At 37.9% G+C, this 16,753-nt stretch overlaps 2 protein-coding genes across 3 annotated transcripts in view; one reads left to right on the top strand and one right to left on the bottom strand.

Moving 5' to 3' along the window:
* The window catches only part of gpr153 (G protein-coupled receptor 153), a 31,767-nt gene extending 20,023 nt beyond the window's left edge, over positions 1-11,744 (top strand). The window contains exons 4-7 of one of the 2 annotated variants that reach the window (XM_025901841.1): positions 3,964-4,153; positions 6,016-6,045; positions 8,177-8,196; positions 8,701-11,744. In XM_025901841.1, the coding sequence (XP_025757626.1) occupies positions 3,964-4,153; positions 6,016-6,045; positions 8,177-8,196; positions 8,701-9,543 (1,083 nt within the window). In that variant the 3' untranslated portion in view covers positions 9,544-11,744. Of the gene's footprint in view, positions 1-3,963; positions 4,154-6,015; positions 6,046-6,493; positions 6,679-8,176; positions 8,197-8,700 lie in introns of both variants that reach the window. The other variant, XM_003444868.5, reaches the window with a different exon arrangement.
* Positions 11,745-14,975: 3,231 nt separating this feature from the next.
* her3 (hairy-related 3) lies at positions 14,976-16,154 on the bottom strand. The gene is made up of 4 exons (XM_005478288.4): positions 16,064-16,154; positions 15,865-15,960; positions 15,673-15,754; positions 14,976-15,539 (listed from the first exon to the last, which is right to left on the bottom strand). The coding sequence occupies exons 1-4, from the start codon at positions 16,115-16,117 to the stop codon at positions 15,085-15,087; spliced, it is 687 nt and encodes a 228-aa protein (XP_005478345.2). The 5' UTR covers positions 16,118-16,154; the 3' UTR covers positions 14,976-15,084.
* Positions 16,155-16,753: the final 599 nt, after the last annotated feature.

The raw sequence follows: 16,753 nt of genomic DNA, 5'->3' as shown, positions 1-16,753 counted from the left end.
AAAAGCGAAGATAACAGTCACAAGAAAAACATGTTGGCAAACTAAGGCTGAAAAACAGGTAAGCACTGAAATCATTATCATGCTGTTGTCTTTTGGGGAAACAGACTTCAAAAACCGAGCGACGTCCTCCTGCCAAGGTGGCATGCCTTCACATCAGTGAGTGAAAGCGTGAGTTGCTTTTCTCTAAGTCGCCATTTGGTTTGCAAATTCCAACCTCAGGTTCTCATTTATTTTTTTTAACAAGTTAGCTCGCTGGTTTTCTATACAAACTTAAGAGCCTGCAGAAAGCTCAAGGCTTATTGTTTGTGATGCAGCCAAACAACCAGCTTGTCTTCTGTAAAGAGAGCCAACTTGGTAGAGCGTTTTCAGTAGGGCAAATGAACTTGGACAGTTTTTTGTTTTGGAACAAGTATTTTTTGTTCATGTTTGGCCACCTGGGTTACAGTAGAAGTTGATATTAAATATTCTAAATGGTTATAAACCATACATATAGTGGAGCCCACTGGTTCAGTGTGTGTGCATGTGTGCCTTTCCTGATGAAAGGCACACATTTTACACATTTTACAGATGGCTGTAGACAGCAGTGTAACTCTCTCCTGACCTCCTGATGATTTGAACCAAAAACTTTCAAATTTGAAATCAGCACACATCATTAGTTTGTAAGGCCAATTGCCTCTGATTCCATCTTTTCTCCCTGTTTTCCCTTCTTTTAAAATGGCATCTTGACAATAAACTTTCGATTGAGTCTGTTTCTTTTGAGGCTTCAGTGAACCGTAGATGGATGAGCTGAAGTGTTAGATACATGTCAATCTGCTGGATTTTCTTATTTCTTAAGGACTTAAGGACTCAGGATACTGTTCATGCGTGGTAAATCATTTTAGGCGTGCCACTTGTTCTTTTGTACTTGTCCATTTTTTTATTTATATATTTGCTTTTTTTAAAAGAGATGCTGTACACCATGGTTGTGTAGATACAACCCTGAGTTAGGTGCCTTTTTTATGTGTCATAGGTAAGTGTTAAGTGGTTTAACAAGCAAACAAACAAACAAAAATCTTAAAATTATCAGGTACAAGGACTAGATTGAAAAAAAAAATGGGTGAAAAAGCAGCCAATTTCTGAAGAAAAGACTTGAAAGACTTTCATAAAGCCTGAAGAACACTTTAAAAATTACAGAATATCATCATTGCGAAAGATGCTTTCAGTAGTAATCTTTATTTTTTGGCTATTTTATGACAAGTCTCTTCAATATTTTTGCTATTTTCAAATTAAATGCAGCTCTTAGCTTTTAATGTGCTCTTAAATTTGGGTTTAAAACAATAATTCTGCTTCCTATGTGTGTGGGCATACACCTTAGGTCGGGTGGGGGTCTAATAAATATGTTATGTATTCAGAAAAAGATCCTCGGAAATTGTTAATGAATTTGTGAATTATGAAGTGTAATTAAATTTTCTTTGCAACTATTTTTGTGTAATGGCTCTGTGGTGTTTGGTGTATGTCATGGTTTTACCCATAAGGTTTCACAATATTACACTTGTGAATTAAAATGTTGCAGGGTATGTAAAACTCAATTCCTTTTGCTTCATTAGCTAGAAAGTATTATTATTATTATTATTATTATTATTTTTTAAAAAAGACAACTGTACACACTTATAGCAATATATTTTGTTACTACTTTACATGTGTGCAAAACAAAAGGTGGGGTGCTGAGGAAAAGATCATATTTCAGATGCAGTAAAGCAAACAACAGTAGGCCTGCTAGCCATCTTTATGGCCGGGTGTAATGAGCTATTTAAATGCATAGAAACCTCTAACAGATACAAATGAGCACATGTATTTATTGTGAACTGTATGGTCTTACAAAGAATGATACAGAGGAACAGATTATCAGAGCAGAATAGAATCACTACTGTTAAATCTAAAAAATTAATTTATGTGAACAGACTAAATACATGAATTTTCCAGGGGCAGATATACAGTATGTGAAAACACAGGCTTCATAACTTCCAGGATTTTTATATCAAAGTGTAAAAAGTTCTGGGTAAAAACTGTAAGAAGCTATTCTTTAACTTAAGGAAGATGAAGTTCTGTATTCTCAACTTTAAATCTAAAATCTTCAAATATTCATAAAAACTACATCAGTACCCCTTGAAAAAGATTCAGTTTAAAGTCAGTTTAAACTACAGTTTAAAGTCACACTATGGGAAATGTTTATTAGAGCATCACTCATGGGGTGGTAAAGTGGAGAAAAAACTGTTTAACTTCAGTGTGTTTTATTGTCTCAGTAGGCAAACAAAGGCAATATCAGGTTAAGGCTTTACAACTTTATCAAGTCTCTTAGCAACAGGGATAAATGGTTGGTATTTGAGCACAAGGCATGATCGAAGGAGGTTAAACCTGAGATAATTTTAAATTTGCAATAACCACTGTGGTTTTCACATTCACTTGACAAGTGAAAGGTTGTGGGTTCAGTTCCAGCCGGAGATATAAATCACCTTTGTGGTTGTGTCAGAAAGGGTGCCTGGCATAAAACTCTGCCAATTCAAACATGCGGAACTACATGCGGAACTAGCAGCTGAAAGAAGCTTTACTGTAATCACTGTTGTGACCCGATGACTGAGATGATGACTTAGCATGTTAAATGTTAAAGTTTAACTGAAGCCTGTACACTCCGAGATGTAGCTCTGGGTCTTGCACATTTTCTGAACATTGCATTCTCTGACACTTGCTGGGACATCCAATCCTAGGAAGATTGTTGCGTTGTCCTAAGACACACCTGAATGCTCCGGTCCAGCAAACTGGGACCTTTTGCTTTTATAAGGGTGGTCACACTTGCTGTTGATCAGTTAACTAGGTTTTATTAGCTGCACATGGTTGCACATTCCTATGGAAACATTAAGGAAGTACTTCATTTTTCCCAGGACTTCATAGAGTCCTGTGATAATTGTTGATGCTGGAAGTTATTCATGATGTAAACATACATTGGACTATTGCAACTGCAAAAGTGTTGCGATAAATCAGTTGATTCTTCTAGTTTCTTCAAGCTTCCTTTGTATATTGTAGTTAGCCACTTTGAAAATTTGTCACTGTAAAAGAAATACTTTGAAATATTGTCAAATCTGCCTGTTTTTTATTATTATTATTATTATTTATTGCTTTAATCACTTATTGAAGTAATGGTAGTGGCAGATAAAGGACATAGTATTTGCCTTGTAAATACTGGCTATGATAGCCATACATAGGCTGCTTATAGAACTGATGATAGAGGGTACATAATAAGATTTTCTAACATATAGGAGTGGATCTGACAGATAAGTAGGCACTTGGCTGCAGGTTTTTTCATCTGGCACTGGAAAATCTGAACTGAAATGCTTCTCACAGGAGGTTTTTTCTTCCATTTACGTTTGGACTGTTTGCATCTGTTTCAAATTATTTTAACTTAGATTATCTGATACTGTAAATACACTAGCAGGAGTATATGTTCCCAAGGGGGGAGATGATGCAGTTGGGTCTCTGAACTGCTGAGGTGACTGTTTAAAGTTTGTAAACAGGTACATTTACTGGTTTATGCTAAGATTAAGAACAAGCTGCCACCAATGTAAATGTCTAAGAGATGTATCTGTTCCCGCTCACTTTGCTTATTTAAACCAGGAAGTACTGTGTGGTGATCCTGTAAAAGATACCTGATGTTCTTTCTGTTGTGTTCTTAAGATCTATTATCAGTAAACTCTTAAGCCTGGAAAGCAGTGCTGCCATAAACATTTGATGCTTAACTCAGTATGTTTACCTTGCTACAGTCTGAGTAAATATTAACTGGTTTACTGTCGACTGATTTATCCATCCAGTCCATATCTTGTGCATCGCGGAGTGGATTTAAACAAAACTGGGGAAACTTTCTAAGTCCAAATCGTCACTCTTCATTATAACAGATTTTAAAAATATTTTTTTTTTATTGACCCTGGGCAGGTGGTGAGCTTTGCTAGTCTGAAGTTTGACCGCTCATACAACTGGATGGTTTTGTGTGTGCTGTGGTGCTCCATTGCCCAGTCCATCCTGCTGCCAATGTTCCTCTGGGCATGCGACCGCTATCGGGCCGACATCCGCATGGTGTGGGAGAAATGTGTCGCCATCATGTCCAACGACGATGTGGATGAGGGTAAGCTACTGTTAAGCATCTCCCTCCTCTCCTGCCTCCTTTTCCCTTCCTCTTCACCTCATGATGTGAATATTGATTGGTATTTCTTAGGAAATACATGTGGATTAGTTTGAGCATTAAGAGTAGATTTTAAATGCTCTGTGAAGGCATGCCCAAACTGAAAGGGTGGGCTTTAAAGATAAAAATGGGATGTTATTATGATGTTTTAAATTGATAAACATGTTAACTTTAAACTACACTTGATCTGTTTACAAAATCTCCTTTGACAGTGAAAGGTAAAGCATCACTCTCAGAGTAGAGGTTCATTTGTGTTGACTTCTGGGCTGTCTCTTGACAGAGAGAGAGGAGCAATTTTGCAGCAAGGGAACCGAGTCAAAAACTCTTTTCTCTATGGTGTAATGCTTGGTAGTGATGTCATCTTCTGCTCCCTGAGATACAGTGTGGTGTAATCTCTGCCTTTTAACAGACTTTAATGTCTATGCATCCCATTTGTAAAGTTACAACTCACAAATGTTGTAATCCAAAGGAAATCTTTTAGTGAAATGATGTTATTCACTGATGCAGATAATACCTGTAACTACATCCTAAAATCATCAGGCCTACGTGGAAGGCATTTAAAAGCAGAGATTTACGATGATAATTTAATAAACTGTCTACTGTCTGCTAGCTTTAGGCTACTATTATTGTTGCTTTTAACTATTTAGATGGACAATTTTAACATCTCCTTCTAGAAAACCATTTGCAGATTAGTTAACATCTGCTTAGTCATCGTGGTTTGGGCTGTTGGTACATGTTTCTTAGATTTAAATAGAAATGGCTTGGGGTGGATATTCTTAGTTTTTGTTTTTTATTGTAGTAGGAGGTCTGAAATCAGTGGTCAGTTGTTATCATGTGACCTATAAAGTGACCTTTGTTGTCAGGAGATGAAACTGGAGGGACAAGTGTCTGTGTAATTTAATTCTAAATATTCAGTATATCTTCTGTGTTTTGTACATGCTGTGTACTTTTCTAAAATGTTTGCTGTGTTCTTTAAAAAAAAGAAAGAAATAGGGCTGGGCAAAGTACATATTTACCTTGCAGCACTTTTGTCTTTTTTCGGCTCTGGATTTAAACTGGGCAGTCTTCCTCCAGAATGCCCTGGTGAGAGGATGTTAAAATAAATGGTTTCCCATTTATTTCTTAGAGTCCAGAGTCAAACCGGAGCAATTGCCGTAAAGCTGAAAACCACTTTCATGTCATTATGATGGTCATATTTTCCTCAAGTCACAAAAGGATACAGCCAAGATTTTTCCAGTCCAACTCAAAAATACATAAATATTGAAAAAAAAATCATCTGTTTACTTATTTGTATTTATTTTGTTTTCTTTCTTTCTTTCTTTCTTTAGTTTTATTTTTTATTTTAATTTTTTTATTTGGATTTTTACTTTGAGTCAGATTGTAGCGACTTAAAGGCAGAAATATTTATTAAACATCACTTCCTAGACATTTTATAGGGAGATTTTCAAAGGGGGGTGAAAGCTAACCTGTTCACCAAGAAATCACAGACACTTTCAGCAAAATCTGGTCCCAAAATTAGGTCACATGATAATCATGCGCTCATGAACTAGGTCCATGATATTTACAGCTATTGCAAACTGAACCACCTGTCTTTTTTTTTTTTTTTTTTGACTATTGGCACTGTTTAAACTCAACCCAACCTGAATCCCTTCTCTCCTGTTTTTAACCCTCCAAACCTTTTGATCCTCTCTTATGACACCCTCCCTCAGAACTGCTCATTGTCCAGCAGGAGCCATAAAACAACATTAGATAGTTCCTTATTCTGTTTGATAATTAACACTACCAGTTCTGTGCTTTTTTTCCAGAGGGCTTGCCATGTATAACTCGTCACAGTTGTATGTATAAGGATTGTTTCCTGTTATTCCGAAGCTACTGACATGCATGCTAAGCTGCTTGTGCACATAGCTACTTTCATCTTTCATCCTTTTGGCAAGCATTTTCCTCAAGCATTTTACACCCATCCCCGATTGATATATCTAATGAACACAAATGTAGAAATTGGGAAAATATTCTTGGGAGATGGGTACTTCTACACTAAGAACACGTGACATTGTCCTGTTCAACTGTTTGGCATTACTTCAAAATTTTGAACCAAACACTGAAATGAAAGCCTTTTCTCTTGAATCTGAAGCTCATATTTCAGAGCAGACACGTAGGAAAGTCGACAAATCGGAGAACAGTTGAACTTGTCTCTCTTATCTATTCGTCTGTCTGTCTGTCTGTCTTGTGTATTGAGTCCGTTGCTCTCTAATGCTGACGCTCGTACTTTTCTGCACTTTGCAGAAAACAGCCAAGACGGAGGAATTCATGCCGACTTAATATATGACAGACCATATGACTATAGCTCGGCGCCTGAAATCGTGACGATAGACCGTAATGCCAAGTATGAGTTCTCAACCTTAGAAAGGGGGGTTCTGCAAGGGTATCCATTGAGGGAACAACAGGAAGATAAAATGCAGTATTTGCAGGTATATTTTTTATTGATTTTCTTCATTTCTTTTACTTGATCAGTTGAAATCCTTTTATTGTTAATGTGCATGGTGAAATGGCCTTGTGGGCCTATACAGCATCTTAACTGAATTTTCTGAAATTATTAGATTTTGTGACGCTATATCTCCCAGATTTTTGTCCTTTTTTCACATGAAATCAAAAACAAACTCGGGCTGACTATTGTTTGGTAAATATGACCATCAGAAGTCCCATCAGTTCATTATATGCGCTTTTTTTTAAAACAAGCAATGTGTCCTGCAAGCAGTTGACTACATTTTTACTTTGTAAGAGGGTAAGTGTTTAGTAACGGACTTACCTTCTACATTTCAGGAATCCTTCAAGGCTTCAGAGAAACACAATAAACATTATCTCATGTTCTGCCCAAATGCATGGTCACCATTGGATCCAGCATCCATCCCAGTCAGACGCAGAACAATGAAATGATCATTTTCAGCTACATTAACAAAGCTTGATCTAACATGCAGCCTTCTAGGGCAAATCAACAACACCAAAAAGTCTGGGTCAATTTGAAATATTAAATCAATAATATTTAAAATTATTAATTAAAATAGAGAAGATTGTGACTCGCTAGACTTGGCCTGGAAGACTGTGGTTAGAAGACCTAACTTTAAAATCAGCCGGTGCAACCTACACTTTATTAAACTTTGCTAAGATTCAAAACACTGTGTCATCTTTGTATTACTTTGATGGGGGCTCCACAGCCTGGAGCCCAAACTGCTACATTTACATGCACTGAAAACAATCATTGAAGTTGGTACAACAACTGGACAGCTGTCCAGCACTATAATGGACCCTTCAAAGACCAACGCTCATGTGGAGTTCAATGTCTATTCTATTTGACTTTACAAAAAAGCTTGAAACAGAGATGTATACAGTAGCCATCACATCATTAAACCAAACATTACTCCATCCATAGTTTTTGTGTCATATGTTTGTTTTCACCTGATAATAGATTCAGATTAGCAAAGCACTTTATAGCTGTTTTATTCCTTGCTGTATCTCTGTGACTGTAAGAACTACATTTCAATTATAGGACGACTGGCTGAAGTGTGATTCCATCACATTTTTTGCCGTTTGCCCTGAAAGGCTTAAGGCCTAAATAATTCATGAACCACCAACCTCTTCAAGTCATTATCAAATAGCACCCCCATCTGAGAGTTGCTGTGATGCCTCTCAAGCGGTTCGATTGCAAAATAAAGCTCCTCCAGCTTTATTGGCTTGTCTCTCTGTCACTTTCTCCCTCTGTCTCTCTCTCTGTCTCTTTTTGTCCCGCATCTTAAGTCATTCTAATGCCTATGCTGCCCTCTGCTGTACAGCACTTGTGCCTGAACGCTACTGTATCGTCTGCTGTTTTAAATTTCTCTGCATTTACTAAAAGCCACCACAGGGGGGCAGGCTGATTTCAGTCTTGAGGCTCTTGACGTCACCTTGACGAACCCTCTCTCTCTTGCATAGTTGTCAGAACTGAATGGAATGTGAGTATAACATGTAGGAAACTGTCAGCGTTTTCAGTTTTCTTCTCCAAATAATGGAGATGAGAGCTATAAGTTATAAGAGTTATGATCTTGTTGATGTGTGTCATGCATGGCTTATGGGATTGATTAAAAATAAGGTTAAACTTTTATGCGTAGGGTCTTCAATAAACAACTAATATGTGCTACATGTAGGATTTTACACAAGCAAAACAACAGAATCAGGTTTAGAAAAACAAACAAAAATTTTGTCTTTTGTTTTCTGGGAGCTAAATGCCTTCAGTGCAAATCAGCGCTTCTAAAACTGCACTGAACTATTACAATGACATTAACCCACCAGATAATGTTGAATAATCCTACATGTACTTTTCTGCGTCTTTGATAATGTAGTCAAGCTATACTAGTGCTCAACATGTATCTCATATAATGTGCAGCATTCATTAAAAATTTAAATTCATGTAAAAGTTTTGAAATGGCTAAAAGATTTGATCTGTGTCTTGCATCCAGGTGCCCCCTACAAGAAGATACTCCCACGACGAAACCGACATGTGGACCAGCGAGCGGATCCCCTCATACCTGCACAGATGGGGCTCCACCGAGGACATGATAGTGAGTGCCCATTACAGCTCCACCTTGCCGCGCCGCGAGAGGCGCAGGAGCAGCCTGGTCTCCTACCACGAGGAGAACCACCGTCACCATCACCCTCACCGCAAGCGGCGACGCTCTGAGGATAGCATGCACTCTCTCAGGCATCTGCCCCGCGTGGTATGTGGCGGGGAGCATTACGAGGATGAACTGCGGTGTTTCAGCCGCGACGAAGTGATAAACTTTATAGACGAGACGCCGCTGCCGAGCCCCAGAAAGAGCCCGAGACGTGCGTCCACCATCTCACTTATCCCTAATGTGTATGAACAGCACACAGTCCTTCCCCACTTTCCACTCACAGACTTTGAGCGTGAGCCTCAAGTGCTCAGGCGGTTGTCAGAACACAAAAGAAGCAGCAGTAGGGTCAACTCACCCGAGGGTTCACCCAAACCAGACAGACCTGCGGGAAAGAAGAGTCCTGGGGCTTGTGGTTCTGGGAAAGGCTGTCGAGAGCGCCAGCGAGATGGGAAACAGCAGGGGGAAATGGGCTCGCCTGGGTGCAGCCGACAGTCACCAGGGCACTCTGGCTTTAGGTCCAGGACAGGAGGTGGTGCTGGGACTGGTGCTGGAGCTGAATGGGTACAACAGAAGCATCTGAGCAAGGCTGAGAGTAAAGGAAGCACAAACAGTTTTGCAAGCACACCCTCGGCATCATCCTCGGGATATATCACCTTTCGGTCTGATTCTGTAGGTTCTACCATGTAAAAGACAAGTTTTTCCTTATTTATATCAACATCATTACTGAATCATAACGAAAACCACTGGAATATTGGTGGTAACCGAAAAGTGACATACTGGAATATTCCGGCCTTTTTACTCATGCCACACTTCTATTTAACTATATACCACCAATAAATATCTGTTATGCTAAATGGCCTTAGGAGCTGTGGACATATTGTTTGAATGGGCCTGTTGATTTATTATGTAGGTTAGTAAAAAAGTTTTCAGCTTTTACATCACAGTATCCACTGAGGACATTTTTTCCCATCACTGATGCAGAGAAATAGTTTTTAAACCGTGTGAACATCCTCTAACACGGATTTTGGTGTTTTTTGATCTTCAAAGAATTGGAGGGGTTGTTTTTTTTTTCATGGTGGCGTTTCTTTATTTTTGTCACTCAAAAACTTTTTTTTTTTTTCTCAATTTGCCCTGTAATGACTGTGTGTGTTTTGGTGAATGGATAAGAGAATTCCCTGAATACTGCCAATGTACCTTGAGCTTGACATTTTAAATATGTGTGTTTTTTATAATAATGTCCACCATTTTTTTTTTATTTTTATCATCATTCACAACATAATAAAAAACCTATTTTTCAAGCACCCTATGTTGAAGTAAACTGCGAGGGTAACTCCAGTTTCTGAAATGCCTATACTTTTACAGTTACTCTGTGAGATATTGAGATATAGCCTGAATACCCCTAAATCCTTAATGAAAATGTGAAGTCATTTTTTTTTAAAGAAGATTGACATGTCGTGTATATATATAGAGGATATCTTGATTAATGGTTTTAGTGTTTTCTGTTTAATTAGACCTATGGTTAGAACATTTCCCCTCAAGTCTTAATATCCCAATGTTTTTTTTTTTTTTTTTAAATCTTTGGCTATCATGAGGCACATGAGTTGCTCCTCACACTGAATACACATAGATCATCAGACTAATATGCAAATGGTACTTCATTTTCATGACAGCGCAGTATGTCAACCTCTTAGAAATATCAGAAAGGATTTTTTTTTAGTAGCCAGCTAAGACAGAACCCTTAAAAGTTGCTAACTAGTCCAAAGGTTCAATAATCACAGCCTTCAGGATGTGATTGAGATGTAGCATAATTTAAATGGAGTTGTCGCATCTTAAACCTTCAAAAATGTTAGCACAAATGAGGAGTGTTTTAAATAAAAAAGCTTTTAATTGAACAATACTTCTAGTAATTTTCCACACACAGCAAAAACCCAACCTTATATTTCACTTGTCAACTCATAACACACAAAAGATAAATAATGGGTATGACCTGTTTTGTGAGCATTTTTTTTTAGTGTGATGTTACTTTTTTTAAAACACCAGATTAATCAAAGTCAAACCAAAATCAAAGATAAAGCAAATTAAATATAAACATAGCCAAAGTATCAATGAGTAATGCTGTTGAAGGATTGAAGCTTAAATTTATTTCTATATTTGGGTAGAGACTGTGATTATCTAACACTGTAAGGTGCAAAGGTTCAATGACACTTAAACAGTAAGCGTTTTTCTGAGGCTTTGTCACGTAGCACCCTCACTCAGAATAGACAGTAAAGTGAACTGAATGGTGTAGGTGATGTTAAATTAAAGAGTCACATCTAATTTATACCACAGTGATAATTTGTTTCAAAAATGACTGAAAATTCTTTGACTTAAAAAACGAAATAATAATAGCGGAACCAAATTCAGTTAACGTTAACTTCTAATGTGAATGTAGCTGATTTGCACAAGTTAGGTGCAAGTTTTCAAAGATATTACAGCATGTGGACAAAGTGAAAACAACATATTCCCCTTGAAAGCCTTATTAGTTGTGATTTTTTTTCCCATACTATTCAAGTGATAAAGTTATCAGTCATCTGCAGTCGTGCAAACTTTCTAATTTTGATATATTGGTGCACCTGCCTTTACCTGCAGGTATTAAAATGGAGATGAGAAGTTAGCTGAAATGTATCTGTCTTTGGAAGCATATCACCATGTTCCCCTGTCAAACTTTGCTGTGTCATAGACTTTTTTGTTTTTTGGGATTTTTGTTGTGTTTATTATATCATAATCTAATTTTGTAACATATTCAAAGATCTATGACTCAAATATGAATGATGTTAAATGTTATGATTTTCTTGTTCAGATGATGACTTTGTTAAAAACATATGACTGATTAAATTCACAAGATGATGCTTCAGGTCCACTTTATTTGTTGCTTGTACAATATGTGCTTTTAGTGGAACAGAGCAGAATTTCCCTGACAGGCAAAGAGATGACATCATTTTATGTGTCACCAAGGCCAGATGAAACCAAACCTCAGTAAGTCCTCGGTAAAGACTGAGGTTTGACTAACAATGGTTAGTTCTGCTTAGTTTAGTACAGCCACACATTTTCTGAGCTCGCCTTTACACTGTTAAAAAAAACAATCCTAGAAAAACAGTAATATTCCGGCAGCTGGGGCGCCAAAACAATACCAGAAAATACCAGAAAATAACTTTCTCATAAAAATACGGTTATTTTCAGTAATGACAATACAGTTTGTTGCCCTAATTTTACATGGGATTTTGCCTTTTTCAAGTGCTTTTAAACATTAAATTAGGAACATGTTAATGTGATTAAACAATGAAAGTACCTATAAACAAGGTCAATGAATGTGGCAATATGAATAATAATACTTAAATGTACAGAAATATACAGTTAACAGTTGGTTTAAATAATAATGGATTGCATGCCCTGGGACAGACTGACAGAAGCGAGGCTGCCGTATTGCACCATCGGCCCCTCTGGCTATCACCAGTAGGCGGTAGGTGAAGTGTCTTGACCAAGGACACAACGACCGAGAGTGTCCGAGCCGGGGCTCGAACCGGCAACCTTCTGATTACAAGGCGAACTGCCAACTCTTGAGCCACGATCGCCTTAAATAGCAATAATAATAATTATTATTTGATGTAAAAAAAAAGTTTATGAGAATCATTTTATATATTTTTCCATAGCATTACATTTGAATTTAACAGTTCAATCTTTCAAATAACGGACACATATTTGTGAAATCATGATACATTTGTGAATTTATTTTAACAATCTAAATATGCATATGTACAGACAGATACATTTAAAAAACAAGAAAATTATGTTTTATTACATTACAGTGATTTTACGTTAATTTACATTTGAAATGTGAAATCACAGTCTATTTATGTAAATTTAATGATATTCTAGAAGAACAGAACAAAACTGTAAAATACACAGTAAAATACTTTTATATTAGGATTTTTTTTACAGTGTGCAGAACCATTCCCTCTTTGTGGGTTATCTTGTTACCACTGAAGTGCATCTGTTGTCACTTTGATTTTCATCGGAAATATCCCCGAAGTTTAAGTAGCTGTTAATGTGATGATCGAGTTTATTTTTATGATCAGTGTTTAGTTACTTTGTTCTCTTTCAGCTGCTGATCGACAGTGAGCATTATTTTAAAGTAATGGAGAATTTGTGGAGAAGTTGGTGTTGTCTGTAGCCAGAGGGTTTCTTTTTTGTTTGTTTTGTTTTTAACAACAATGAGCATGTTCACGTCGCCTTCTATGTGCCAAAAGGTAATTCACACGGTTTGGAAACAGCTTGAAACCAATGACAATCTCTAGTGTGTGTGTGCATCTGACTGTGGCAGCATTCTGTAGACTACAGTTTTAATTGCGCTGATCATCAAAATAAATTAAAGCACTGCATGGCTGTGCTGAACCCGGGCGAGCCAGGTCTGCTTTTATTGGCAAGGAACAGAGACGTCTGCAGCGCACTTCATCCACGTCTGCTCTCTTAAGTGCGCTTCACTGGGCGCAGTTTAATGCTAATAAAGTATTCTCTATCTCCCTTAGGTTCTCAGCTCTAATATAGTTAGCTGTTATAGTGGACCAAACTAGGCCAGTGCAAGAAGAGTTCATAGAAATTCTTAGAAATAGTTTTAAGGTCATTCAGTGTGAAGGTCACGTGGCATTTTTTTTTTCTTGTATTAAACAAACTTTTCTTGTGCCGTGGTCTGAGACTCTTGTACGGGTCTCATGGAAAGCTCAGCTTTGACTTTGCCAGGAGAGATTTTCGCACAGGGTTTTATTAGCAGACCAGTCAAAACAAACAAACAAACAACCAAAGATGGAATAACAAACAGTTTGGACAGAGACAGGGTAATAACTGAGGTTTCTCTGGCAGCGAAAAACAAAACAAAAACAGGCTGCCCGTATCACATGGAAACTTCTTCTGTGAGACAGCAGTGTTTTCAGCATGGGTCGCCTGAAATAGCTGTGGGCGTTGCAGCAATTCTCCTCGCTGTAAGGTGTTATCCTCTCCAGCGCTGTTAGTAAAGAAAGGGGAGGCACTTTATGGCACCTCCGCTGAAACAGCGGAAGAAAGGGCACTTAAAAGAGGTCTACAGCAGCCTTAAAGCCAGCGCAGGACATAGTGTCACAAGTTGATGTGGTTATGCAGTTATCCTTAAAACTACGTGATCTAGTATACAAACACTTCTTCACCACTGCTGAACAAAATGAAAAATTTCAGATGTATTTTTCCCAAAAAAGTTGCCCCGCTTCCTACTTTCCATTCTACTGTGGATTACGCGCACGTAGAATGAAAAGACTTCAGATTAATGAGGTTTACAGTAAATTTGACAAATATGGTCTGGAACTTCACTATATAAAGTCCAGGGAGGAGTTAAATGAATCTATAATAATGTTTTGTTTTGTTTTTTTTTAAATAAAATGAGACACTTTAACCCCAAAGTGGGAAATCCCACTAAAGAAGGAGCTCAATAAAATAGAAAATCCAAAAGGTGAAAAAAGAAAAATTGGATAAATTCAAATTGAAATATAACATGATTAAATATAAAGCTCAGATCAGAATCAAATAAGTGTATCCAAATCTAGAGGACATTGAGCGTGTAATAGTTGCATACAGCAGAAAATTGTTTTGCTGTCCGACAAGTATCTGATTTCCCCGCTACTGTTTCGGTACTTACGCGTGAAACCAGAGAAGAATGGAAGAAATGACAGTCAAACCCCACCGAGTCCGTTTTCCCTAAAATCCACAAAATGACGTCATAGTTTCACATGAAATTAGGCAAATTCAGTTTAGAGAAATGCCACAAAGAAATAGAAATTATGAAGCGCTTCATTTTTAAAGTTTTAAGCACACACAGGTTCTCGGGCTTCCCACAATCACAATCAACGTTTTGAAGTTTACATTTTTTACAGTAATCTGTGTCGTTTTGGATTGTTTTTTCTCTCTCTCTCCCTGTTTTACACTAATCCGTCCTTAAACTAATACATGTGCCACTTTGTACACAACATGCTGTATTTGACATTCAGACTGAAAGGTTGATGTCATGTTACAAACAACACAACGGGACGTTTCTTTTGCCACGTTTATTAGGAAAATAATACGGTATTAACAATAAGTAACAACATGTCCAGGAAAACTATAGTGCAATAATAAACATAAACAGTTAAATCAAGCTTTATTTACAGGATATTTACAGACTTTAAGCTACCAAGGTCGCCACAGGCTTTGCTGACCGTTTGCGCCTTCATTTATGTAGCTGGAGCCTTTTTTACTAGTATTTTGAGTAGGAGCCGCAAAAAGAACAGCCTGTTTGGCTTCAGTGGAGCGGAATGCTTCTTCTGCAGGTGGAAAAGGAGACGTGCTTGCACTGTGGACTTTCAGAGTTTTCGATCCGGTCGTTTTTCTCTTTTCATTTCCGGATGCGGATGGAGAAAGTTTCTGCGTCCCACTCTGAGTGTCAGTTTGCTCCAGGCCGCTGTCCATGGTGCTGGAGATTTCCGCTCTTCTCCGAGAGCGACAGAGTTTATTGGAAAGCTGCGATAACATCCAGCGGTCGCTCGCGTTTAGATTATCTGCCATCAGCAAGTACTGGTTGACGTTGGTTAGGCAACTGCGGAAGCCACTTTGGTAGTCGGAAACGTCGAAAGCAGACGCTGCGCCTAAAATCATTAAAAAAAAAAATAAAAAATAAAAAAAAAAATGCATCTCAAAGTCAGAGACATTCAAATTCTGCATAAAGTTGTGCTCTCAAAAATACACGAATACATATTCAAGAATGAAGACATAACTCACAGCTTTGAATTTTTTGGAGGTTCTTGAGATGTTTCACGGTGAGCTCCAAGATGTCAGCCTTTTCCAGTTTGCGCTTTCGAATCTGAGAAAAGAGATCACATTACTTAAACCTTTTTCATAAAAAAAAAGCTACCTCATCAAAAGTAGCAAACCAAACTGTTCTAGCTCTAAAGTTGTGGTTCTCATACTTACACTGCTGCTGTAGTAGCTCTCCAGGAGACATTTTAACTGGTCCAAACACTGGTTTATGCGAGCTCTTCGCTTTTTTTCCATGAGTGGTTTGGACACCTATAAAGCACATAAAGTCAACACTCCGTGCTTCGATAATTCGTAATAATTGTGAGGTATTCGCCCTTTTATTGAGTTCCCTTTAACATGTTCCTTTACACACCTTGTTTCCAGCAGTGGGTTTGACTTTCTCGACGCAGTCTGTCGTCGCCACCATTCTCTTAGTCCGTTTTGATTTCCTTGAAGTTAATCTCTTTCTCTCTCTGGCCCACTGAGTGGATTTATATAGAGACACCCACTTAACATGTCAATGCAAACAGGCCCGCCTCTGTCTCTCGCGCTCAAATGGGCAACACTGGCAGCCATAGTTGGTTTAGAAGCCCACACTAACTATAGATTAAGACTCAAATTATTTGAAAATCTATTTTTTATGGTGCTCCATGTTTAATAACTGAGAATAAATCTATCTCACCTTAATCCAAACTCACACAGCCTGGAAGTGTTTTTTTTTTTAATTACCTGGTTCATATTTTTCTTTCTTCATTTCCTCAAACGCAGGTTCGTGCAGGGCACAGATGAATAACCAGACTAGAGTTTAATGGGAGAACAGATCTAGTTATATAGAGTCTATACAGTCTGCTGCTTGTGCAGCGTCTGCTTGGTGTCTAATAATCAACTTGTGTGGCAAATGTATAAAGTAGCGTAAAAATAGTAAACATAATGATAATGGTTCTGCTTGGTGTGCAGCATGGACATTATTGACTCCTGTATTCAGTCTTTGTGAGTGAGTTTCACGCCACCAGGTTGAAGGCAGCACCGTGGAAATTCACGTCGTGTCTCCACAACACTCCGA

Source organism: Oreochromis niloticus, linkage group LG20, assembly GCF_001858045.2.
Source record: "Oreochromis niloticus isolate F11D_XX linkage group LG20, O_niloticus_UMD_NMBU, whole genome shotgun sequence".
In the NCBI taxonomy this organism is placed as follows: Eukaryota; Metazoa; Chordata; class Actinopteri; order Cichliformes; family Cichlidae; genus Oreochromis; species Oreochromis niloticus.
This window is presented reverse-complemented; position numbering and strand designations above follow the sequence as displayed.

Excerpts from the sequence above, each read along its gene's own strand:
- her3 (XM_005478288.4), bottom strand. The coding sequence starts at position 16,117 with ATGGTGGCGACGACAGACTGCGTCGAGAAAGTCAAACCCACTGCTGGA. Across the intron at positions 15,961-16,063 it reads AACCCACTGCTGGAAACAAG|GTGTCCAAACCACTCATGGA; the intron begins GTGTGTAAAGGA and ends TGTGCTTTATAG. Across the intron at positions 15,755-15,864 it reads AGAGCTACTACAGCAGCAGT|ATTCGAAAGCGCAAACTGGA; the intron begins GTAAGTATGAGA and ends CTCTTTTCTCAG.